Genomic DNA, 24,361 nt, shown 5'->3' with positions numbered 1-24,361 from the left:
CAATGGGAACCAGGCTCCTTACTCCTCTGGCGTGGGGGTCCACAGGTGTAGTAGGGAGCGATTGGAGCCGCAGCGTCCAGGCGAGACGGGGCGGTCGGAATTTCGGGTAAGAATGCGCCAAAGTCCGGTGCTGGCCTCAAACCGCGGCCTCCAGAGACTCCCCACACCACCGCAAACCTGACACATCCCCTAGTTCCCAAGGGCGACCCCCACCTGTCATCCCTAAGGGTGTCCGGGATGCCAGCTACCCACCCCTCGTGTTAACGCTCTCATCCTGCCCTCCCGCCTTTCCCTAACCAACCCCGGTGACACTCAGGAGCTGTCCCGTAGATACCAGCTATCCCTGGGACTCAGAACAGCTCTTCATCTCCTTCCCCAACCTGGGGCCTTCAGTTGATCACTTTTCTTCCTTGGTCGTAAGAAACCTTCCAAAAAAGACTCCTTTTGGTGTGTGTGTGTGTGTGTGTGTGTGTGTATGTGCGCGCGCGTGCCGGTCCTGAGGCTTGAACTCAGGGCCTGGACGCTGTCCCTGAGTTTTTGTGATTAAGGCTGGTGTACTATATTACTTGAGTCACAACTCCTCTTGTTTTTTGGTAGTTAACTGAAGTCTCATGACTTTCTCTGCCAGGGCTAGCTTCGAACTTGGATCCTCAGATCTCAGTCTCCTGAGTAGCTAGGATTATAGACATGAGCCCCGACGCCTGCGTATTTGTATTTCATATCCAAAGTGGCCCTGTGCAGATGTCCTTGCCGCATTTCCGGCCTCTTTTATTTTCTTAGACTTCCAGTTTTCATACTTACTGAGGCAATACTTTTCTAGTGTTGAGAAAGGAGTTGGGACCCTAGGGAAATACGTCGTTTAAAAAATGAAGTGAGGGGCTGGGAAGGTGGCTCAGTGGTAGAGCGCTTGCCTTGCATGCCTGAGGCCCTGGGTTCAATTCCTCAGCACCACGTAAGAAAAAAGTGGGGCCGGGCGCCAGTGGCTCACGCCTGTAATCCTAGCTACTCAGGAGGCTGAGATCTGAGGATTGTGGTTCAAAGCCAGCCCGGGCAGGAAAGTCCGTGAAACTCTTATCTTCAATAAACCACCAGCAAACCGGAAGTGGCGTTGTAGCTCAAGTGGTAGAGCGCTCGCCTTGAGCTGAAGAGCTGAGGGACAGTGCCCAGGCCCAGAGTTCAAGCCCCATGACCGATGCCCCCCCCCCAAAAAAAAATAAAGTGGGAAGGGAGTTAACTTTTATTGAGCACTGGTTTGTGCCAGGCACTGCAGAAAATTACCTGATATTTGTATTAATCCTATTACTGTTATTTAATGGTTCTGTGTATTGAACCTAGGGCCTTGTGCAGATACTATAAAATGAGTCACATCTCCAACCCCTCTAGTCTCAGTTCACAATATAGCACCTATGTTGAACCAAGAACTGCTTCAAGAGCTTTAGAAATACTAACTCAACCTATCTATGGATACTGTTATCCTCATCGGAATGCATAATTAGCATATAGCAATCAATATATGCTAATTGAATGCATGCCAAATAATTAACATGCTTTATTAGCATAAACTAATTGTACAAAAGAGAGGCATTGTGATATTTCCATATATGCATAAAATGTACTTCGATGAAATTTACTCCATTGTCTGTTTTTCCTTCTTTTCCCTTTTATCCTTATTTTACCTGTGAGGAAACTGAAATATGAAGAGGCTAAGTAACACAGATTCACCATCCCAGAAAGTAGCAACACTGCAGGGTATGGTGTTCTTTTTTTTTTTTTTTTTAGCCAGTCCTGGGACTTGAACTCAGGTCCTTGGCACTGTCCCTTAGCATATCTGTGGTCAAGGCTAGTACTCTATCACTTGAGCCACAGTGCTTCTTCTGGCTTTTTCTGTTTATGTGGTACTAAGGAATCAAACCCAGGGCTTCGTGCATGCTAGGCAAGCACTCTACCACTAAGCCACATTCCCAGTTGCTTGGAAGGTAAGAAGAGAAGATCACAGGTTCGAGGTCAACCTGGACTACAGAATGATATCCTGTTGAAAAAAAAAAAGGAAAGAAGGAAGGAAGGAGTAGAGCTGGAATTTGGATCCAGCTTTGTCTTTGCTAGAAGTACCCTGAATATTGTGGAGGAAATGGCTGAGCTTAAACCGACTTTAAGATTGCATCTTCCAATCAATTTCTAGCAGAATCAAGATGGCTTCTGAGTGGGCAAGAATCTTATTGTTTTTAATAAATGTAACCTGTCATTCTTAGCACTTCTTATTGTTAAATACTTTAAGAAATTAAAGGCTGGGAATGTGGCTTAGTGGTAGTGTTTGTCTAGCATGCATGAAGCCCTGGGTTGATTCCTCAGTACCATATAAACAGGAAACACTGGAAGTGGCTCTGTGGCTCAGGTGGTAGAGCACTAGCCTTGAGCACAGAGAGGCTTAGGGTCAGAGCCCAGGCCCTGAGTTCAAGCACCAGGGCTGACAAAAAGAAAGGAAGATAGGAAGGAAGGAAGGAGGGATGGAGGGAAGAAGGGAGAGAAAGAAACAAATGAAAGAAAGAAAGAAAGAAAGAAAAGCAAGCAAGCAAGCAAGCCCCACTTTACCACTTTCCCTCCTTTGATAGCCTATATTTTGCAAAAATTCAAAAGGCAGCTAAAATGAAAGGCAAAGAGTACGTAAAAGGCATCTTCATTTTTTTTTTTTTTTTTTTGTCAGTCGTGGGGCTTGAACTCTGGGCCTGGGCGCTGTCCCTCAGCTCTTCAATTCAAGGCGAACACTCTACCACTTGAGCTACAGCGCCACTTTCAGTTTCCTGGTGGTTTATTGGAGATAGGAGTCTCACAGTCTCTCCTGCCCCGGCTGGCTTTGAACCGCGATCCTCAGATCTCTGCCTCCTGAGTAGCTAGGATTACAGGAGTGAGCCACCAGCACCCGGCTCGGCATCTTAATTTTTAGATCAAAGCTTTTAAAGTTCCTGGTGGTTGTAACTACAGGAAGGGTAGGGAATGACAGGGAATAACAACTTTGCTTCTCATGTTCTTCCAAATCAGAAGGGCAAAGCTTCATTCAGAGCTGGCACCTCCACTCTGTGTGTCTCGCCCATTTTACCAATAGCTGGCATTGGAGGCCTTCAGATGAAAGCTTCTCATAGGTGAATGTTGACCAAAAAATGAAAGAGGGAAGTTGGCTCAGTGGTAGAATGCTTGCCTCACATGCATGAGGCCCTGGGTTCGATTCCCCAGCACCACATAAGTAGAAAAAAGCCGGAAGTGGCATTGTGGCTCAAGTGGTAGGGCGTTAGCTTTGAGCTGAAGAGCTGAGGGACAGCACCCAGGCCTAGAGTTCAGCCCCCACAACTGACAAAAAATTTGCATTTCCTCCCACTTATAGGTCATCTACATTCCTTCACGCTTGCAATAGCAAATACTAAACATTTCCCCCACCCACTGGAACACTCCCAGAGAGGGAGGTGTATGGTCCTTCAGAAATGAGACATGAATTCTTCTCTTTCTCTTCCCCACCTCCTAGTTGTCCATCTCTCTTTTCTTTTTGAAACAGGATCCTCCTGCTTCAGCCTCCACATGTTGGTATTACAGGTGCACACCAAGTCTGACCAGATTTTTCCCTAATTTACAGTGTATTTGTGTGAAGGAGCAATCATACCGCTCATTCTCGCCCCCTGGTGGCCAATGAAGGGCATTGTCATGTCATCTAAGATTTGGATTGAGCAGAGCCACTTGTGGCTGGCTCATGTAAACCCTAGCTACTCAGGAGGCTGAGATCTGAGGACACAGGTTTGAAGTCATCTGAGGCAGAAAAGTCTGTGAGACTCATATCTCCAATTAACTCTTAGAAAACCGGAAGCAGAGTTGTGGCTCAAAGTGGTAGAGTGCTAACCTTGAGCAAAATTGCTTAGGGGCAGGGCCCAGATACTGAGTTCAAACCCCACCAAAACCACCACCACCAAAACAAATACAAAAATCCCTCTTTTCAAAGTAAATAGATAAACCTTGAAGACATTCTTCAAGGTCATTTCTTCCTAACTCTCTTAGGAATCCCATAAAAACTTAGAAAATATGCCAACCATATCCTTAATGAGATAACATGGACCTGGGTGAAGAAAAGGGAAAGAAAGAATAAAAAATACAAATCAGAAACGATAGAACTGCTTCCAGTTTACAGCAAATCTGAGGAGATCCAAGCCCTTCCTAGGAGGTGGGAATTTAGAAGCTGTTGGTGATAAGGAAAATTATTTAGGACCAATTTATTTTTGTAGTCCTGGGGTTTGAACTCAAGACCTGGTCCTTACCAGGCTGACACTCCATGACTTAAGCAATGCATTTCCCCCCCCCTCCCGCCTCCTCCATCCCCTACCCCCTGTTCTGGGGCCTGAACTCGGCCTGGGTGTTGTCCCTGAGCCTTTTTGTGGTCAAGGCTAGCACTCTACCACTTGAGCCATAGCTCTACTTCTGGATTTTCCTGAGTAGTTTATTGGAGATAAGAGTCTCATCTGCTTTTCTGCCAGGGTTGCCTTTGAACCTCAGTCCTCAGACCTTAGCTTCCTGAGTGGCTAAGATTACAGATGTGGGCCACCTTGCTGAGCACCCAGGCAACTTTGCTTTTGCTAGTTAATTGAAGATGGATTCTAGCAAACTTTTTCTGCCCTTGCTAGCTTTGAATGGCAATACTCCAGATCTCAGTCTCCTGAGTAGCTAGGATTACAGGCCTGTACTACGGACAGCAGTTGGTTGATGTTTTTAAAACGTTCGTTTAGTGCTCATAATAATACTTTTATTATTATAGATGAAGAAAATGCACATTGGAGGAACTTAAATTTGTTCATTTTCCCAGTCCATTAATCCAAGAAGCATACAAAGCCAAACATCAATGGCTCACAACTGTAATTCTAGCTGTTCAGGAGGCTGAGATCAGAGAACTGAGGTTCTAAGTCAGACAGGGAAGACAAATTGAAGAGATTCTTACCTCCAGTTAACCGGTAATAAGTGGAGGTATGATTAACATGGTAGAGCCCAGCCTTCAAAGAGCCACACAAGAGCTCAAGGTTCTGAGCTCAAGCCTCAGTGTTAGCATACATGCATGCGCACGCACACGTGCCATACTCCCCCCCACCCCCCACTCACACCAAGAAGCAAACATCACCTATTTGGCCAGACACTGACCTCCTTGCTGAGAACGCACAGACCTGGACTATTCTGTCACATGAGCATCTACTGTGTGTTGTTAACCATAGTTCTAAGAACTTTGTGTTGTGTTACCTCAAATAAGGTGACTTGTTTACTTCTTGTAATTGATACACCAGGTGGGGAAACCAAGGTGGAAGAAAGTTAATTAGAAACCGCCCCAAATCAGACAACTAGGAAGTGACAGAGCTGTGATTTCAATCCAGGCTGACTCTAGAATCAGTATTTTTAGCTATCTTTTTAACAAGTGACTTGAAGTCATCTCTGGATGGCTTGAGGAGCCCATACCATGATATATGTGTATATCAGGATGCCTCTCCAACTCCCAGCATTCACATATATTCTTGGGCCTTGACCTTTGGATCTACTGCCCCTCATCCTTTTATTCCTCATTACTATAAGTCTGCTTCTGAATATCGACACCAGCCAAACTGTTAGGTAGGACAATGGGTAGGGATATTTTGCACCCCCTTACCCTTCCCTGCTCCCAGCCCCTGCCCCCAAGTTAACAGGGAATCGTTGCCGAGACTGAGTGAGAGAAGTTTGTTCTACCAAATAAAACCCATATCGGAACCCATATCGGCTATTTAGAGGTCTAGCTTCAACTGGGTTGAAGTTCTAATTGTTTTGAAAACCAGGAAATTAAGCCAGCTACTTAGGAGGCTGAGATCTGAGGATCATGGTTCAAAGCAAGCCTGAGCAGGAAAGACTGTGAGACTCTTATCTCCAATAAACCACTAGAAAACCAGAAGTGGCGCTGTGGCTCAAGCAGTAGAGTGCTTGCCTTGAGCTGAAGAGCACAGAGACAGCGCCCAATCCCTGAGTTCAAACCCCATGACTGACAAAAAAGGAAGGAAGGAAGGAAGAAAACTGGGAAATTAAAGTGCTATTTGTAGCTGGGTGCCTGTGGTTCATGCTTGATTATAATCCTAGCTATGAAGAGGCTGAGATTTAAAGATCAGAGTGTGAAACCAGCCCGAGCAGACCAATTAACCAGCAAAATGCTGAAAGTGGAGTGGCTCAAGTGGTGGTGCTCCAGCCGTGGATGAAAGAGCCAGAATGTGAGGCCAAAGCCCTAAGCTCAAGCCCCAATACTGGCACACACACACACACACACACACACACACACTAATGCTGTTTGGGGACATGGGTGTGGCTGGAGGGGGGAGAGTGCTTGTGTAGCACATTGGGTTTAAACTCCAGCACCATAAAATAAATAAGCAAATAAATAAATAAAATTTTAACCGTGCTTTTTTTATTCAGCTCTGGGGGAAACTCAAAATCTGCTTGCAAAACAACACTAACAAAAACAAACCTGGGAGTTGGGTACTGAAGATATAACTCAGCACTAGAGCCTTAGCCTGGTAAGACACAGAAATTGACCCTCAGCCCTATAAAATAAAAGCAAAAATAAAAAAAAAACAATAAGCCACCTACTTGCAGACCAGAAATATACTGAAACAGAATTTATAAATTGAGATGACTATGAGGTCAAGAATGGACCATAAATGAGAACAGGCTGGTTAAGAAAGTGGCTGTGGTGCACTGGTGGCTCACACCTGTAATCCTCAGGATTACAGATCTCAGGAGGCTGAGATCTGAGGATCAAGGTTCAAAGTCAAACCCGGCAGAAAAGTCTGTGAGACTTATCTCTAATAAACAACCAGAAAACCAGAAGTGGCACTGTGACTCAAGTGGTAGAGCACTCGGCCTTGAGTTGAAGAGCTGAGGGACAGAGCTCAGGCCCAGAGTTCAAGCCCCATGACTGACAAAAAAAAACAAAACAAAAACCAGAAAGTGTTGATTCCGGGCTCTGGTAGAGCACACCTGTAATCCTAGCTACTCAGGAGACTGAGATCTGAGGACTGGAGTTTGAAGCCAGCCTAAATAGGAAGTGTGTAAGACTCTTATCTCGACAGGCACCATTGGTTCACGCCTGTAATCCTAGCTACTCAGGAGGCTGAGATCTGAGGATCATAATTCAAAGCCAGCCCATGCAGGAAAGTCTGTGAGATTCTTATCTCCAATAAACCACTAGAAAACCAGAAGTGGCGCTGGGGCTCAAGCGGTAGAGCACTCCCCTTGAGCTGAAGAGCGGAGGGACAGCACACAACCCAGAGTTCAAGCCCCGTAACCGGAAAACAAACAAACTCTTATTTCCATTTGAACAGGGGAAAAAAAAAATCACAAACAAACTGGAAGCAAAGTTGTAGCTGAAGTAATGAGTGTAAGCTTTGAGCAAAAAACCTCAGGGACAGCCCAGGCCTGAGTTCAAACCTCAGTATTGGGGGAGGGGGTTGAGTAATATATCTCACTTGTGGGCTGGGAAGGTGGCTCAGTGGTAGAGCGCTTGCCTTGCATGCCTGAGGCCCTGGGTTCGATTCCTCAGCACCACATAAGCAAAATGAAAAGAAAAAAGCCGGAAGTGGCGCTGTGGCTCAAGTGGTAGAGTGCTAACCTTGAGCTGAAGAGCTGAGGGACAGCACCCAGGCCCAGAGTTCAGGCCCCACAACCGGACCTCCCCCCCAAAAAAATATATATATATATTTATCTCACTGGTAATCTTAGCTACTATGGAGTCAGAGATAGGGAGGATCAAAGTCCAAGGCCAATTTGGATAAACAAGATTAACAAGATTCCATCTCCATCAATAAAAGCTGGGGATGTGGTACTGCACACCTGTCATCTTACCTAGCAGGAAACACAAATAGGTGGATCAAAGTCCAAGATAGTCCAGGTGTAAATGTAAAACCCCATGCAAAAACTAAAGTAACTGGGCAGCAGTGACTAATGTCTGCAGTCCTAGTCACTCAGGAGGTTGAGGTTTGAGGATCCAGATTCAAAGTCAGCCAAGGCAGGAAAGTTGGAGGCTCCCATGGTAGAACACTAGCCTAGAGCAATGAAGCTCATGGACAGTGTCTAGACAGGTGTGCATGTGCATACGTGTGTGCGTGTGCACACAGCACACACACACAAATAAAAAGGGCTAGGGTGTGGTTCCAGTCATAGTCATAGACCTAGCAAGGTGAAGTCCCCTGAGTTCAAACTCCAGTAAAAGCAGCAGGGAGGGTGGGAGGAGTCTCTTCTCGTTACTACTATAAGAGAAAGAATAGTACACATTTGCTGCTATGTCAGGGTGACCAAAGGGAATGTGAGGGGAAATGTTAAAGCTAGCACAAAGGAATGGAGGCCTACTTTTCTAAAAGGCCTCTAAAATCTGGGTTTTTACGAGTTTTCTAGTTATTGGCAACTACTTCTATTGAGCAACATTAGTGATAACAATTCAGTACTGTGGGCCAGCACTCATCGTGCCAATCCCTGGCAGGCAACCTTTGAACAAAATATTCTCTTCCAAGAGCCTTTGGAGCTAAGCCAGCAGCATTCAGCCCTGGGGATTAAACACAAAGCAGAGGCTTTGGAAAAAGAAAACCAGAGAATAAATGACAGCCAAAGTTGGCAAGGGATATGGTTTACCATCATAGTATCATCCATGTAGTCAAGAATATAGGAGAGGGTAGGCTAGAAAACCATAGTTAGCCAGTTACCCATTCAGATAAGAGCAGACAGAATTTGACTTTTTGTGTGTATGCCAGTACTGGGGCTTGAACCAAGAGCCTGGAGCTCTCATGTGGTACCCTATAACTGGTACTCTACACTTCCAGTTTTGGCTTTTTGCTGATTAATTGGAAATAAGAGTCTCATAGGCTGCCCAGGCTGACTTTGAGCTGCTAGTAATGCCAGCTTGACCTTTTTTTTTCCTTTTTGTGCCAGTGTTGGGGCTTGAACTCAGGACCTGGGCACTGTCCCTGAGCTTTTTCACTCAAGGCTTGTGATCTACCACTTGAGTCACAGTTACACTTCTGGCTTTTTGGTGGTTAATTGGAAATAATAGTCACAGACTTCCTGTCCAAGCTTTCTTTGAACCTTGAGTCTCAGATCTCAGTCTCCTGACTAGCTAGGATTACAGACATGAGCCACTGGTACTTGGCCCTTTGACTTTTTGTTTGTTTTGAGATTGGGCCTTACTAGATAGCTTAGACTGGCCTTAGACTAACGATCCTCCTACCTCAGCCTCCCAAATGCTTATTTTCTTTTTGAGGAACACAAATATAAGCAGCCATGACTTGTTCTTACCATTTGCACAAGGACTAAGAAAAGGGCAAAGACAACCCACAACTCTAGAGGTAGAATTGTGTCAGTTTCTCCCCAAGTTAACATTAACCTTTATGTCAACGAGCCACTCCTCTAGGAGGGCTGGGTAAACAGGAAGCATTGTGGAGGGGTTGGGGTTTTCCTTTAACTGCAAGGAAACAGAATAGGCCAAGGTCAAGATTTCATGTTCCATAGTTTCTTGAACTTTGCCAGGGACATGCCTGGGGAATATTGATTCCCAGGGCCAAGGTTTTATACATCCACTTCCCTGATCTTTCTTCTTCTGCTCTGTATCACCATAAAGAGACTTGGGTATAATCCGTGGTCAGTGTAATAATTCTGCTCTCTCCCCCCAGTGGTTGTTGATTGGGAGCATTCAATGAGGGTATGTGTATGAAAATTCTTTGCAAGGAAGTATCCTATGTAAGGGCTTATTATTAAATAATTCATAGTGAGAACCTAAACACCACCATCATATTATGTTTGGGAAAAGGACAGTTCAAAATGGAAGGATGCAGTAATGTTAAAGACATGGTCATGAAGTATAGATGTGTAGCATTAACAAGTTTGGGTACCAAGAGGAGGTGATTCCCAAGAGATGGTGAAGCTCAGATGAGCCTGTTGCAGTTGCATGTTGCTGGAAGTTGTCCAAATTGTTGAAATCCTTCTGGGATTTCTGTAGCTGGGCACCGGTGGCTCATGTCTATAATCCTAGCTGCCCAAGAGGCTGAGATCTGAGGATTGCAGTTCAAAGCCAGCCCAGGTAGGAAAGTCCATGAGACACTTATCTCCAATTAATCACAGAGAAAGCCAGAAGTTGTGCTGTAGGTCTAGTGGTAGAGTGCTAGCCTTGAGCCCAGGATCCCCTACCCTTTTCCCTTCTCCCCCAAAAGCTGTATAATTTTTGTATTCATTTGCCCTATATTCTCTGGCTATTAAGGAAAGAATCCCAAAGAAGTAAAACACTAACATAAAACCTGTAAACATGGAATATGTGGGGGGCTGGAGACTCAAGCTGTAAGAGCAATTGCCTAGCAAGCATGAAGTCCTAAGTTCAAACCCCAGTGTGTGTGTGTGTGTGTGTGTGTATGTTGGGGAGTATGTTTTCTAGTAAACAGATGGGGTATGAGCTAGGTGCTACTCAGGAAGCTGAGCTCTGAAGATCTTGTTTGAAGCCAACTCAGGCAGTCTACGAGACTTATCTTCAATTAAATAGCAAAGCTCTAGAAGTGCAGGTATGGTACAATTTCTAAAGTGCTGGGTCTTGAATGGAAAAAGCCAAGTGAGAGTACAAGGCCCTGAGTTCAGGCTGTAGTGCTGACACACAGAAAGGAGGGATGGTTTGTTTGCTGAGGCTGGCCCCCAAACTTCTGAATTTAAGCAATCCTCCTGTCTCAGTTTACCTAGTAGTTGGATCACAGGCTCATACCACCACACCATACCCAGCTTGAAAATATGTTTAAAGATACATAGACATCTCAAAATTGGAAACAACTTAGATATCCATCAATAAGGCAATGATTAGTTTAATTGTTAAATTCAGGAATATTCTTGCTACAGAACTAACAACTAGGTACTTTCGAACTTTGACACTAACACTATAAAGGGATGTTTATCTGTAGACCAATGGGTCACCTCATATATATATATATATATATATATAGGAACTGTGATATATATATATATATATATATATATATATATATATATATATGCTGTACTTTTATAAGTTGAGAGTGCTTTGTTGTTTTATAGCAACAAGGTTTATTGCAAGATGCCAGACTGGAGGGGTGACTCAAGTTGTAAATACCAGCTGTGTCCAAGAAAGCCAACAAGAGGCCCTGAGTTCAAGCCTCATTACTGGCTCAAAAGCAACACCAAAAATTACATTTAGCCGGGCGCTGGTGGCTCACGCCTGTAATCCTAGCTACTCAGGAGGCTGAGGTCTGAGGATTGCGGTTCAAAGCCAGCCCGGGCAGGAGAGACTGTGAGACTCCTATCTCCAATAAACCACCAGAAAACCGGAAGTGGCGCTGTAGCTCAAGTGGTAGAGCACTCGCCTTGAGCTGAAGAGATGAGGGACAGCGCCCAGGTCCTGAGTTCAAGCCCCACGGCTGACCAAAAAAAAAAAAAAATTACGTTTGCTGGGTACCAGTGGCTCATACCTGTAACCCTAGTTACTTAGGAGGCTGAGGTCTGAGGATCATTGTACAAAGCCAACCCAAGAAACCCTTACCTTCAATTAACCAGCAAAAAGCCAGAGTGGACATATGGCTTAAGCGGTAAAGTGTCAGCCTTGAGCAAAAAATTTAAGCTTACCCCTGTAATTCTACGTAAGAGGCTGAGATTTGGGGATCATGATTTGAAGTCATCCTGGGCAGGAAAGTATCAGATTCTTATCTCCAATTAACGATAAAAAAGCCAGAAGTAGAGCTGTGACTCAAGAGGTAGAGCATTATCCTTGAGCTAAAAAGCTCAGGGACAGTGCTCAAGCCCTAGTACTGACACATACACATAAATACTGCATTTAAAATGATTTTTTAATGTTGTAGAGGCCATGCAAAATAGTCAAGGATTTAAAATGAAAATATGAGTTGAGCACTGGCAGCTCATGTCTATAATCTGAACCACTTAGGAGGCTAGGATCTGAGGATTGTGGTTCGAAGCTAGCCCTGGCAGAAAAGTTTATCTCCAATAAACTACTCAGAAAAATATGAAAGTGGCACTGTGGCTTGAGCACAGAGAGACTCAGGGATAACACCCAGGCCCTGAGTTCAAGCCCCAGTTACCAGCAAATTAACTAACTAACTAAATAAAGTAGATGCATGATTTATGTATATATGCAAACTTAGAAGGAAATAAATCCAACTAATTTCAAATAAAAAGGATGTTTATGATAGTAGGTGTGGAATAATCAGATGAAATTGGTTAAAATGATGTCAGAGTACTTATGCTTCAAGCCTACTGTGAAGCAGAGACATTAAAGTCTATTTGACATTTGAGCTTGGTACCTGTGGTGTACCTGTAATCCCAGAACTCAGGAGCCTGAGGCCAGGCGGGGGTAGGGGGTGGAGGTAGGGGGAAGGACAATATGAGAGCTTGAACTCAGGGCTTCTTGATTACAGTTGGTGCTCTGCCACTAGAGCCATGCCTCAGTCCATCATTGGCCTAGTTAATTGGAGATAGAGTCTCATAGACTTTTCTGCTCTGGCTAGCTTTGAACTGGGATTTTCCAAGTCTCACCTACTGAGTAGCTAGGATTGTAAGCATAAGCCACCAGTGTGTAGCTAATTTTTTTTTTAATATTTGAAAATTTGAGCAAATATCAAAGAAATCTAATGGGGCAAGGAAATAAATACTTTGCTGGACTTACACACACACACACACACACACACACACACACACACACACACACACATATGGATTTGGTCTTGTTTTTAATTTGGAGTTGACAGTGAAGGGAATGTTATAGACTTTTCCATGGTTGGGATCTTTGCACAATTGAATCTGATCCTGGGCTTGAGTCTTACTATTCAATCAACTACTTTAGCCTCCTACTCCCTGAGTGGCAATTGCAGTATTGCTATGTGAGAGGTTGAATAGAGCATTGAAACAGTTAACACACCTCCTCTGTGTACCTCCACTGCTCCCTCTGGAACTCATCATCCCTCAACTAGGAAGGCTTGGGGCCTAGCTTTGAAGCTGTCTCCAGACACTGACTTTAATAATAAGATTGTTTACTTGGTGGTGCCATGCATAGCATCTCAGTTTGCTCATGAAAACCCCAGCAGGGAAAAACCAATGCCAGGGTTAGCCAAATCCTGGTCCCCAAAGTCATGTCGATGGCAAAAGATGGAATCCACTCTCTCCCTGAGCTTGCACCACAGGTAGAGATTTGGTGGTATTCTATAAACTACAACCGGTTGCCGGGTCTTGGAACCCTGATTCACTACCCACATGAGCAAGGGCGGAGGTCCCCCTACAGGTCGATCTATGTAACTGCATCTCCCTCTGCTCTTCCCTTCAGGGAGGACTGGTATTTCCCCAGGGACTCCTGCCAAGCCAGGAAGATGCTACAGTGCCTGACTTCAGAGAGTGAAGAAGAGGCAGATTCTGAGGAGAGAGAAGACAGCTCCATAGAGGATCTAAAAGAAATCGCTGATCTGGCTTTTGTGAGCGAGGACATAGAAAAAGGGCTACAGAATGCCCAGCAGCAATCCAAGAAGAAGAAGAAAAAAAAGAGGTTAGGATTGAAAGATGTTGGGAATGTGAATCCATGTTGGTTAGACCAGGAAAGATCCTGGAGGGAATGGGGCTCAAGCTGATAAAGCCAGGGAAAAAGACATTTTGCACCTAGACTGTCACAATTATGTGATTTTTGGTATACATAAAAAGGAACCATTTTAATAGTCTTTTTAATAGAATTAAATAGTGAAACATTAAAATTAAAAATATAGAATTAAATAATAACAGTGTGTATAATAAAATTTCACTCTACTTGTGTTTAGAATACCTTGTAAAGAATGGGTGGGGCAAGAAAGTTTCCTTGCATAAATGGAAAAAGCGCTTATTTGCCTCAGGAATGTATTCCACTTTAACTGTAACAGAACCATGCAGGACCGACCTATCTACAGTTTGCCTATTTCAGTTCTTGTTTAGTATTTCCTTATGCCTTGTTCCAGTCAAGCCTGATCAATGTACTTAATACAACTTCCCTTCATGGGGAGAAGGTGGCAATGATAATTTGAACAAAGAGATTATTTTTTTGGTCAGTTGAAGGGCTTGAATTCTTCAGTTCAAGGTGAGCGCTCTACCACTTGAGCTACAGTACTACTTTCAGTTTTCTGGTAATTTATTGGAGATAAGAGTCTCACGGATTTTCCTGCGCAGGCTGGCTATGAACTGTGATCCTCAGATCTCAGCCTCCTGAGTAGCTAGGATTACAGGAATGAGCCACCGGTGCCCGGCTAGGACAAAAAGATTTTTAGTTTCTGCCCCCTATTTGGATTCTAGAATAAAAGGACAGAGGCACTGATATTAATATGACACTATAAGCAAAAGTAACTGTGACTGAAATGCTATGAAGTCCTATCTTGTGGGCAGAGTGACAGCACTGATATCCGTTTTTTGCCAGCCTGAGTCCACATCCTCAGGGATGAGAGCAGTTCAAGGCTTAGGGTAGCCTCTTTACCTGGGACAGGGTATATCTGAATGCAACCCCTTGTTCTGGCCAGTGTGTCTGCCTCTGTCTTGCTGCTTTCCTTTTTCTCTTTTCCAGATGATTGGTGATCAATCTTTCCAACTGCCGGTATGAGAGTGGTGAGCATCTGCACTCAATGATTCTACGACAGGATCAATCTCTTCCCAAAAAGGGCAGGGGAGGGGGGTCACTTTTGTATATGCTCAGGGGGTGAAGGAATCTTCAAACCCTAGTCCTTGGCTCTGTGGGCTCCATGAACTATTTGAGGAAGTTGGGAATCTCATCCAAAGAATCCAATGATTGGGTTTGACCATAATGCTGTGTACTTCAGATACCTATAATTCTGGGCTCTGGTGATTTGGGGATTTGGTGGCAGAAGAGGCAGTTGTGCATGCAGCCTGTGGTCCTGTTTTAGAACATGGGTTACCAACTATCAGTCTGTAGACAGGAACCCAATCTACAGGCTTACTTTGTACAACGGAGCATAATACTGTGGTTGTATTTTGAGTTCAAATGGAAATACCTTGGGTTGCTTTTGGGCTCTCCTGGTTACTGTAGGCACTTTTTCCTTCCCAGACCCTTCAAGGCATTTGGGTTTGCATTGGAGTCAGCTCCCAGCTAGTTATACTAACCAGAGCAGGGGCAGAGGGATGTAATAGCCTGTATGTGGTTTTGAAATGCGTTGTTTAATTCTTTTTTTCCCACCAATTGGCTTCACTAATTAAGCTTGGCTCTGGTTAGCTTGGCTCTGGTTAACATTAAGGATTGGTTTACATTCCCTGAACATTTGGGGCTTTAGTATTTGGAGGGAAGCCAGAGAGAGGCCTACTTTCTGGCAAGGGGAAGCCGAGACAAGTCAAACATTCATCCTAGACAACCCTTTATGGCAATCACTGAGTAGTGGCTGTATTCATCATCAGCTTTCAGCTCTGCATGTTTTTCTTTGGGCCTTGAACTCAGGGCCATGACACTGTCCATTAACTTTTTTTTTTTAATTATTCAAGGCTGGCACTGTACCAGTTGAGCCACATCTCTGGCTTTTGGCTGGTTAGTTGGAGATAAGAATGGCATAGACTTTTCTGCTCAGGCTGGCTTTGAACTGCAGTTCTCAGATTTCAGCCTTCAGAACAACTAGGATTTTAGGTGTGAGTCACCATTGCCCGGTTTCCATGTTGCTTTCTTTGCATGGGGTAGCCAGTCCCAAGGAGCCAGCTCTCTTGATCCAGGAATGCCTAAGAAAGGTATTCCCCCATCCCGTGTTCTCTTCCTGGGCTAACAAACCCTTCTTTGGACTCCACTGCAGTGCGCAGGGCTGCTCAGCAGTATGGCCTTCGAGAGGGGGGTGAAAATGAGGACTGGACTGTCTACTGGACTGACTGTTCAGTGTCACTGGAGCGGGTGATGGAAATGAAGAGTTACCAGGTATTTCCCTCCCTTTAAGTGTGGCATCTGCCCAGTGAGTCCTCCCCCCCCCCCCGCCATGTTTATCAGTCTCCTGAGGGAAATTCCTGGTGCTCCCCTCTCCTCTCATTGCTCATTAATTCCGGCTTCTATTGCAGAAAATCAATCACTTCCCTGGGATGACTGAAATCTGCCGCAAGGATTTGCTGGCCAGGAATATGAGCCGCATGTTAAAGATGTTCCCTAAGGAATTCCATTTTTTCCCCAGGACCTGGTGTCTTCCTGCTGAGTGAGTGTGATTCCTTTCTTGTCACCCCTCACTCTGCATTTACCCAATTGCCCTGATTCCCAGGTGACTGGCTATTTTCCCTTCCTAGCTACTGTTCAGGAAGAGAGAAGGGGGTAAAGGGTGTGTCCAAGGTTGAGGAAACTAAGCACTGCCTATAAAATGTGATGACAATTAAGGGCTGGCTACCCTGGAACTTAGATCTGCAGCTGGGATGAGACTTTGTCCTCAACCTGAAAGCTGTTGGTTTTGATCTTGTTCCAATCATTTAACTGTGCATTTTCTGAAATTTTAAGGACCCAGGGGCCTCTAGAGAGAGTTAGCACCCAGGTTAGGCAGGAAGGGCTGCTTGCCTGGCCTTGATTCCTATTGTGCCCTCGATGGCATCAGCCTCTGCCCTTCTTGGGTTGAATTTTACCCATTTGTAATTAGTCCTGTGTGTGTGTGTGTGTGGTGTGTGTGTATGCGTGCGTGTGTGCATGCGTGCACACATACACACACACATACACACATACACACATTCCCTGGTACTAGGCCTTGAACTCAGGGCTTAGGCACTGTCCTTTAGCTTTCACCACTCGAGCTCTATTTAGGACTTTTGCTGGCTACTTGGAGATAAGAATCTCTCAGACTTTCCTGCCTAGGCTTGCTTTGAACTGAGAACTTAAGACCTCAGTCTCCTGAGTAGCTAGGATTAGAGGTACTAGCCACCAGTTTCTGCCTTAGTCCTCTGTTCCTGATATGCAAAATGTTCTGGGTCTTACCACCTGCCCATCAGCCCTGCACGGGCTGGCTTTGAACTGTGATCCTCAGATCTCAGCTTCCTGAGTAGCTAGGATTACAGGCATGAGCCACCAGTGCCCAGCTAGGACAGAGATTTTTAGTTAGATCCTAGAATAAAAGGACAGAGGCACTGATATTAATATGACACTCTAAGCAAAAGTAACTGTGACTGAAATGCTATGAAGTCCTATCTTGTGGGCAGAGTGACAGCACTGATCTCTGTTTTCTGCCACCCTGAGTCCACATCCTCAGGGATGAGAGCAGTTCAAGGCTTAGGGTAGCCTTTTTACCTGGGACAGGGTGTTTCTGGATGGAGCCCCTTGTTCTGAGTAAAACCCAGTTTTCAAGACAGGGCTGAGAGAATTAGAGAAGTGTCACCATCAGAATTCTACTCACACGGTTGAGGAATCTCACCCTCCCCTCTCTACCCAGCACTTCCCCAAAACAAGAGCTCAAGTTCCAGGTCTCAGTCGCAACTTAGCAGGAAATACATGTACCATCCAGATTTCTTGGCCACTAAGAAACATGGTGGTTAAATGATTTTTTCCCATGGTTACCAGATTCCTTTGAGTTAAAACACAAAATGAGGAAGATAGCAAGACTGAGACACATTAATCTATTAATTTGAACACACACATATATGTGTATATCTATTTATATATACATAGATGTATATGTCTATAACTATGTAGACATATACATATGCATATATATGTATATATAGTTTAATTTTTTTGTCTGTTGTATGGGCTTGAACTCAGGGACTGGCAGTCTTTGAGCTTTTCTGCTCAGGCTAGTGTTCTACCACTTTAAGCCACAGTTCCACTTCTGGTTTTCTGGTGGTTAATTGGAATAAGAGTCTCATGGGCTTTCCAGCCTGGGCTGGCTTTAAACAAGGATCCTCAGATCTTAGCCTCCTGAGTAGCTAGGATTATAGGCATGAGTCACTGGTGCTCAGCTAATATATATATATATATATATATATATATATATATATTTTTTTTTTTTTTTTTTTTTTTGCAATACTATCTTACTATCTTACAACCCAGGGAGGCCATGAACTTGAGATCCTCCTGCCTCAGCCCCCTGAGGGCTAGCACTTTAATTTGGTTTCTTTCTGGTGAATATAGTTTCTTCAAAGTACATCCAAAGGTGTGTTTTGCCCTCCTGTTCTCTGGCTGAAGTGGAGATGTCAAGGTAAGATTCTGAGGCCTATAGGGGAGTAAGAGAGTGATCTGCCTAAAGTCATATCACTTGTCAGTGCTTGAGTCAGGTGCAGAACTCCAAATCTTCCATCTGCAAATCCAGAAAGCCAAACTACCTGGGTTATGGCCACTTTGCTGAGGCACAGAGCAGGGATCATCATGCATTGTGTCATGAAACCTAAACACAGCTGGGCACGGGTGGCTCACATCTGTAATCTCAGCTACTTACGGGGCTGAGAGCTGAAGATCCAGGCTCAAAGCTAGCTAATCAGGAAAGTCTATGATATTCTTATCTCCAGTTAACTACTGAAAAGCCAGAAGTGAAGCACCAGGAAACCAGGTACTTAAAAGAGGCATGGTAGGGCCAAGGGAAGAGGGATAAATGAATGAAGAGGAGAAGGGGGCAGGGGAGTATACAGTCAATAATTCATTGTATATACTACAAAATTAAGAAAAGTGAGGGAAGAGATGGGTGGGGAGGTGAGAATGTTAAAAGGGGTAACATTGATCAAGATGCATTGTTTACCTACTCAGAAGGCTGAGATCTGAGGATTGTAGTTCAAAGCCAGCCCAGGTAGGAAAGTCTGTGAGATTCTTATCTCCAATTAACCAGAAAATCAGAAGTAGAGTTGTGGCTCAAAAGGGAAGAGTGCTATCCTTGAGAGAAAAAGCTCAGGGACAGTACCCAGGCCCTGAGTTCAAACCCCATGACTGGCTAAAAAGAAAAAAATGCATTGTATTCATAAACTGCTTTGTAAAAGGACAAAAGAATTCAAATCTAATACCTAGGAATTAACCTAACCAAAGATATACTACAAAAGTCTAAAGAAAGAAATCAAAAAGGATACCAGGAAATGGAAGGACCTTCCATGTTGATGGATAGGTAGAATCAATATCAGGAAAATGGCCATACTGCCAGAAATGATATACAAATTCAATGCAATTCCCACCCAAATCCCAGTGATGTTCTCTACTGAAATAGGGAAAACAATCCAAAAATTATTATGGAACAACAAGACCTAGAATAGCCAAAGCAATTCTAGGCAAATGACACAGCACAGGAGGTATCATGATACCAGATTTCAAGCACTACTATAAAGCTATAAAAACAAAAACAGCTTGGTATTAGCACAAAAATAGACCTGAAGACCAATGGAATAGATTAGAAGATCCAGAAATAAAATCACATACTTACACTCAGCTGATATTTGACAAGGGAGCCAAAGACATACAGTGGAAGAAACGGCCTTTTCAAGTCTTGGTGCTGGGAAAACTGGGCAGCTACCTGCAGGAAACTAAAAGAGACCTCAGCCTGTCACCATGCACTAACATCAACTCAAAATGGATTAAAGGCCTTAACATCAAACCTGAAACTCTGAAATTGCTGCAGGACAGAGTAGGAGAGACACTAGAATTTATAGGCACAGACAGGAACTTCCTGAACAGAGTCCCAGGATCACAATAAATTGGAGAGAGACTCAACAGATAGGACTGCCTTAAAATAGAAAGTTTTGCTGGGCATTGGAGGCTTATGCCTGTAATCCTAGCTACTCAGGAGGCTGAGACCTGAGGATGGAGGTTCAAAGCCAGCCCAGGCAGGAAAGTCCGTGAGACTCTTATCTCCAATAAACCACTCAGAAAACCGGAGATGGTACTGTGGCTCAGGTGGTGAAGTGCTAGCCTTGAGCTGAAGAGCTGAGGGACAGTAACCAGGCCCAGAGTTCAAGCCCCCATCACCAATCCAAAAAAAAAAATTCTGCACAGCTAAAGACATAGCTACCAAACTTGAAATACAGCCAACCAATTGGGAAAAGATATTTACCAGCAATATATCAAAGGCCTAATATCCATTATTACTGGGAAATCAAGAAACTAATCCCTCCCAAATCTAACAAAGCAATCATTAAATGGGCAAGGGAACTCAAGAGAGACTTTTTAGAAGAAGCAATAAAAATGGCAAAGAGGGCTGAGAAGGTGGCTCAGTGGTAGAGTGTTTGCCCTGCATGCATGAGGCCCTGGGTTTGATTCCTCAGTACCACATTGCGGGGAGCCAGAGCAAACACAATTAGAAGACGCCGCCCACTTCCTTGCAGCTTTGAGGTAAACAACTCCATATTAGGCAGTGCTTGGCGGGACGGTGGGTCTTGGGCTTTGCGCATGCGCGAGCCACGTAGAGTCCCCAGCCAATCCCGTGGCACCTGGTGACGGTGAAAGGCAGACAACCAATGATAGAACGACCCGTGTTCCTATTTCCCTATATAAGCGGCCATGTTTTTGTGTACGGGGTCTCTCGCTCCAGCTCTCCTATCAACAAGAAGGCTCTCCAATAAAGTGTGATCTGAGAAGTCTCCTGGTGTGGTGGTCGTTCTTCCTCGCTGGCCGAGAAGGCGCTCGCCGCACCACATAACCAGAAAAAGCTGGAAGTGGAGCTGTGGCTCAAGTGATAGAGCGCTAGCCTTGAGCTGAGGAGCTGAGGGACAGCGCCCAGGCCCAGAGTTCAGGCCCCACAACCGACCAAAAAAGGGCAAAGAAACAAATCAGGAAATGTTCGCCACCCCTGGCTGCAAAGGAAACGCAAATAAAAACAACCCTGAGATACTACCTTATCCCTGTCAGAATGGCCCATATTCTAAATTCAATCAATGACAAATGCTGGTGGGCATGGGGAGAAAGAACCTTATTGCACTGCTGGTGGGAATGTAAACTAATACAACCACTCTGGGAAGCAGTCTGGAGATTGCTCAGAAAGCTAAATATAGACCCTCCCTGTGACCCAGCCATACCACTCCTAGGCATCTACCCTGACCAACAGGAACCAGGATACAAGGACACATACACCTCCATGTTCATTGCTGCACTGTTCACGATAGCCAAAATATGGAAACAACCCAGATGCCCTACTACAGATGAATGGATCCAAAAGTTGTGATACCTATATACAATGGAATATTACACAGCCATTAGAAAGGACAAAATAATGGTATTCTCAGGGAAATGGATGGAACTAGAACAAATCATATTGAGTGAGGTAAGCCAAGATCAGAGAGACAAATGGCACATGGTCTCCCTGATATGTGGATGTTAAATCCAAAATACAAGAAGATATGACAAAGTAAACAGCACTCAAGAAACAAAGGACCTCTTCTTAATTTGTTCTATCATTTTTAGATGACTCCATGCTTTTGACTTCACATATAGTATATACATATGCAAATCTGAGGGAAGCTAGGAGGAGGGTACAGAATCAGAGGGAAAGGGGAAAAATACAACAAGAGGGTCCCATCAGTTGCATTGATAAAAGTGAACTAAGCAACTCAAGGGCAGCAATGGGAGGGAGGGAATGTGCAAAAAGAAAGAAATGTACATATCAACCAATTTGGAAAAAATAGCTGTAGTGTCAGTTTGTAGAGTCCATAAGCTTTATAGACCATGATAATGACAAATACCTTGTGAAGGGTAAAATGTGTTTGTGACTTTAAGTATCACTATCTCACAATACTGTGAATTTTGTGAAATTTATGTAATCACTTAATCTCAATAAAGAAAAAAAAAAAAGAATTCAAATCTAAAGGAAAAAAAAAGCCAGAAGTGGAGCTACAGCTCAAAGTGTAGAGCACCAGTCTTGTGTAAGGCTAAGAGACAGCTAAGAGTTCAGGCCCCAGTACTAGCACAACAAACAAAACAAAACAAACAAAAACTTAATCACTACCTGAGATGAGTTTCATTATCCACATTGTGTAGATGATAAAGTGGAGGCTTACAGAGGTCCTTGCAAAGGGCTACACAGCCTGGTAGTGGTCTTGCCTGGGCTTGAATCTAGGCCAGAATCCCTTCTAGAGCCCAGCTACATTATCTTCACTGTGTGAGTTCTACTGACTCACCCATTGCTAGGCCACTGGGCATCTATTGATGACACCACAGATTTGTCACCTCAGATAGCTTTTCTTTTCTTCTTTTTTTTTTCTTTTGTTGGTTGTGGGGCTTGAACTCTGGGCCTGAGTGCTGTCCCTCAGCTCTTCAGCTCAAGGCTAGCACTCTACTACTTGAGCCACAGCGCCACTTCCAGTTGTTCTGATGGTTTATTGGAGATAAGAGTCTCCCAGACTTTCCTGCTTGGATTGGCTTTGAACCATGATCCTCAGATCTAAGCCTCCTGAGTAGCTAGGATTACAGGTGTGAGCCACCGGTGCCTGGCTTCAGATAGCTTTTCTTTTTTTTCTTTTTTGTTTTTGTTTTCTGTGTGTGTGTGTGTGTGTGTGTGTGTGTGTGTGTGTGTGTGTGTGTGTGTGTGTGTGTGTGTGTGTGTGTGTGTGTGTGTTTTGGTTTGTCTTTTTTTGTAAAAAGGTAGACTTCTTTCTCATTGCTCCCCAACTAAAGATATCTCTTGTTCCCTCCCTGCTTGGCAGTTGGGGAGCTTTGCAAAGGTACAGCAGATCAAGAAAAAATAAGACATATATTTGCAAGCCGGATTCAGGCTGCCAAGGGAGAGGTATATTCGTCACTCGGACGGTAAAAGAAATCAAACCAGGGGAAGATATGATCTGTCAGCTCTATATTACAAAGGTACTTTGTCACTGTGATCATTTATTTATTTATTTATTGCCCACTGTAGCCTGGGACTCCAGCTCTGAGGGACAGAATGTGAAATGAAGTTGGTGGCGGGCAGAGGTAGGGACGAAGTTGAGCCAACTGCTGTGACCAGTGATGCTATGTCTGTCTGAGCCAGAGAGTCCTTCACCTTTGCATTCTTGTCTGCTGTTCCCGCTCACTGGCTGCCCCTTTCCTTCAACAGATGAGAGCTCGGAGAATACCTTGGTTTGTGGAGGCCTGGAGGGAATCATGATAATCAGCTTCCCTCCAGGTCACAGTGCAGCAAATGGTGCAGCAAAGAAGGAACCCTTGTATGGGTGAGGGAAAAACATTGGCTCCTCAGGGGAAAAAAAAGTGTTTAGGAGACCATTGCAGGAAGAACTCTTAGAGAACCATAACAGTACTTCAGCCTTGGTTGGAGACCATGTATCCTTCTTTCAAAGGACTGTTTGTTTTTGGGTTTATTTGGTGCCAGTCTTGGAGCTTGAACTCAGGGCCTAGGTATTGTCTCTGAGTTTTTTTTTTTTTTTTTGTCGATTGTGGGGCTTGAACTCTGGGCCTGGGGGTTGTCCTTTAGCTCTTCAGCTCAAAGCTAGGGCTCTACCTCTTGAGCCACAGCGCCACTTCTGGTTTTCTGAATTGTTTACTGGAGATAAGAGTCTCGAGGACTTTCCTGCCTGGGCTGGCTTTGAACCATGATCCTCAGATTTCAGCCTCCTGAGTAGCTAGGATTACAGGCGTGAGCCACCGGCGGCCAGCTCTCTGAGTTTTTTGCTCAAGGTTAGCACTCTACTACTTCAGTGCCAGCTCTCCTTTCAGTTTTATGGTGGCTAATTGGAGAGAAGAATCTCAGGGACCTTCCTGCAGGCTGGCTTTGAACCTCAGTCCTTAGATCTCAGCCTCTTGAGTAGCTAGGATTATAGGCATGAGCCATTGGCATCCAGCTCCATCAAAGGACTTTTAATGTTACTCTGCTTAGTTGTTAAGAGATCTCTTGAAATGGTTGTTATTCGGTAGATCAGGAAACCTAGGCACGGTGTAGTTTGGTGACTTCTTTCTAAGGTCACTTGTGTTAGGTCACAGAGCCCAAGTCTCTCTATACTTCCAAGCCTACATGTTTCCTCCACAATGTTGGAGCTGACCACCCAAACAAGACGCGAGCTAGTGATCTTCATGTGTGGATTTCTCCTCTGATGCTTTTGTGACTTCTTTCCTCTCCCCTAGCCCTTTATCATTGATGGATTCAAGTTTGACCTACGGATTTATGTGCTGCTGACATCCTGTGACCCCCTCAGGATTTTTGTGTACAATGAAGGACTGGCTCGCTTTGCTACCACATCTTATTCCAATCCCTGCATAGACAACCTGGTGAGCTAATGGGACGCCCTGCCTCCCCCAATTAACCCTTCAGCATGACAACAAATCCTAGACATCACAATCCTTCGTACATTGTAGATCTGGCTGTCATTGTTGAGTACTTCCTGTGGACCAGGTTCCAGAAGGGTTTTCGTGTAGCTCTCTTAGTAACCCTAAGAGCTAGGACTTAGTACTCCCATT

At 44.4% G+C, this 24,361-nt stretch overlaps 1 protein-coding gene across 3 annotated transcripts in view; it reads left to right on the top strand.

The window, feature by feature from the left end:
• Ttll6 (tubulin tyrosine ligase like 6) overlaps nucleotides 1-24,361 on the top strand; it is a 42,153-nt gene continuing 17,792 nt past the window's right edge. The window contains exons 1-7 of one of the 3 annotated variants that reach the window (XM_070028279.1): nucleotides 1-106; nucleotides 13,367-13,582; nucleotides 14,621-14,658; nucleotides 15,843-15,961; nucleotides 16,099-16,229; nucleotides 22,621-22,777; nucleotides 24,029-24,172. In XM_070028279.1, the coding sequence (XP_069884380.1) occupies nucleotides 3-106; nucleotides 13,367-13,582; nucleotides 14,621-14,658; nucleotides 15,843-15,961; nucleotides 16,099-16,229; nucleotides 22,621-22,777; nucleotides 24,029-24,172 (909 nt within the window). In that variant the 5' untranslated portion in view covers nucleotides 1-2. Of the gene's footprint in view, nucleotides 107-13,366; nucleotides 13,583-14,617; nucleotides 14,659-15,842; nucleotides 15,962-16,098; nucleotides 16,230-22,620; nucleotides 22,778-24,028; nucleotides 24,173-24,361 lie in introns of those variants that run through there. The other 2 variants (XM_070028281.1, XM_070028280.1) reach the window with 2 other exon arrangements.

The sequence above is a fragment of the Dipodomys merriami genome, unplaced genomic scaffold (genome assembly GCF_024711535.1).
Source record: "Dipodomys merriami isolate MVZ:Mamm:240054 unplaced genomic scaffold, mDipMer1.0.p SCAF_19, whole genome shotgun sequence".
Lineage (NCBI taxonomy): Eukaryota > Metazoa > Chordata > Mammalia > Rodentia > Heteromyidae > Dipodomys > Dipodomys merriami.
The sequence above is the reverse complement of the archived record's forward strand: the minus strand, read 5'-3'. Positions and strand labels throughout refer to the sequence as shown.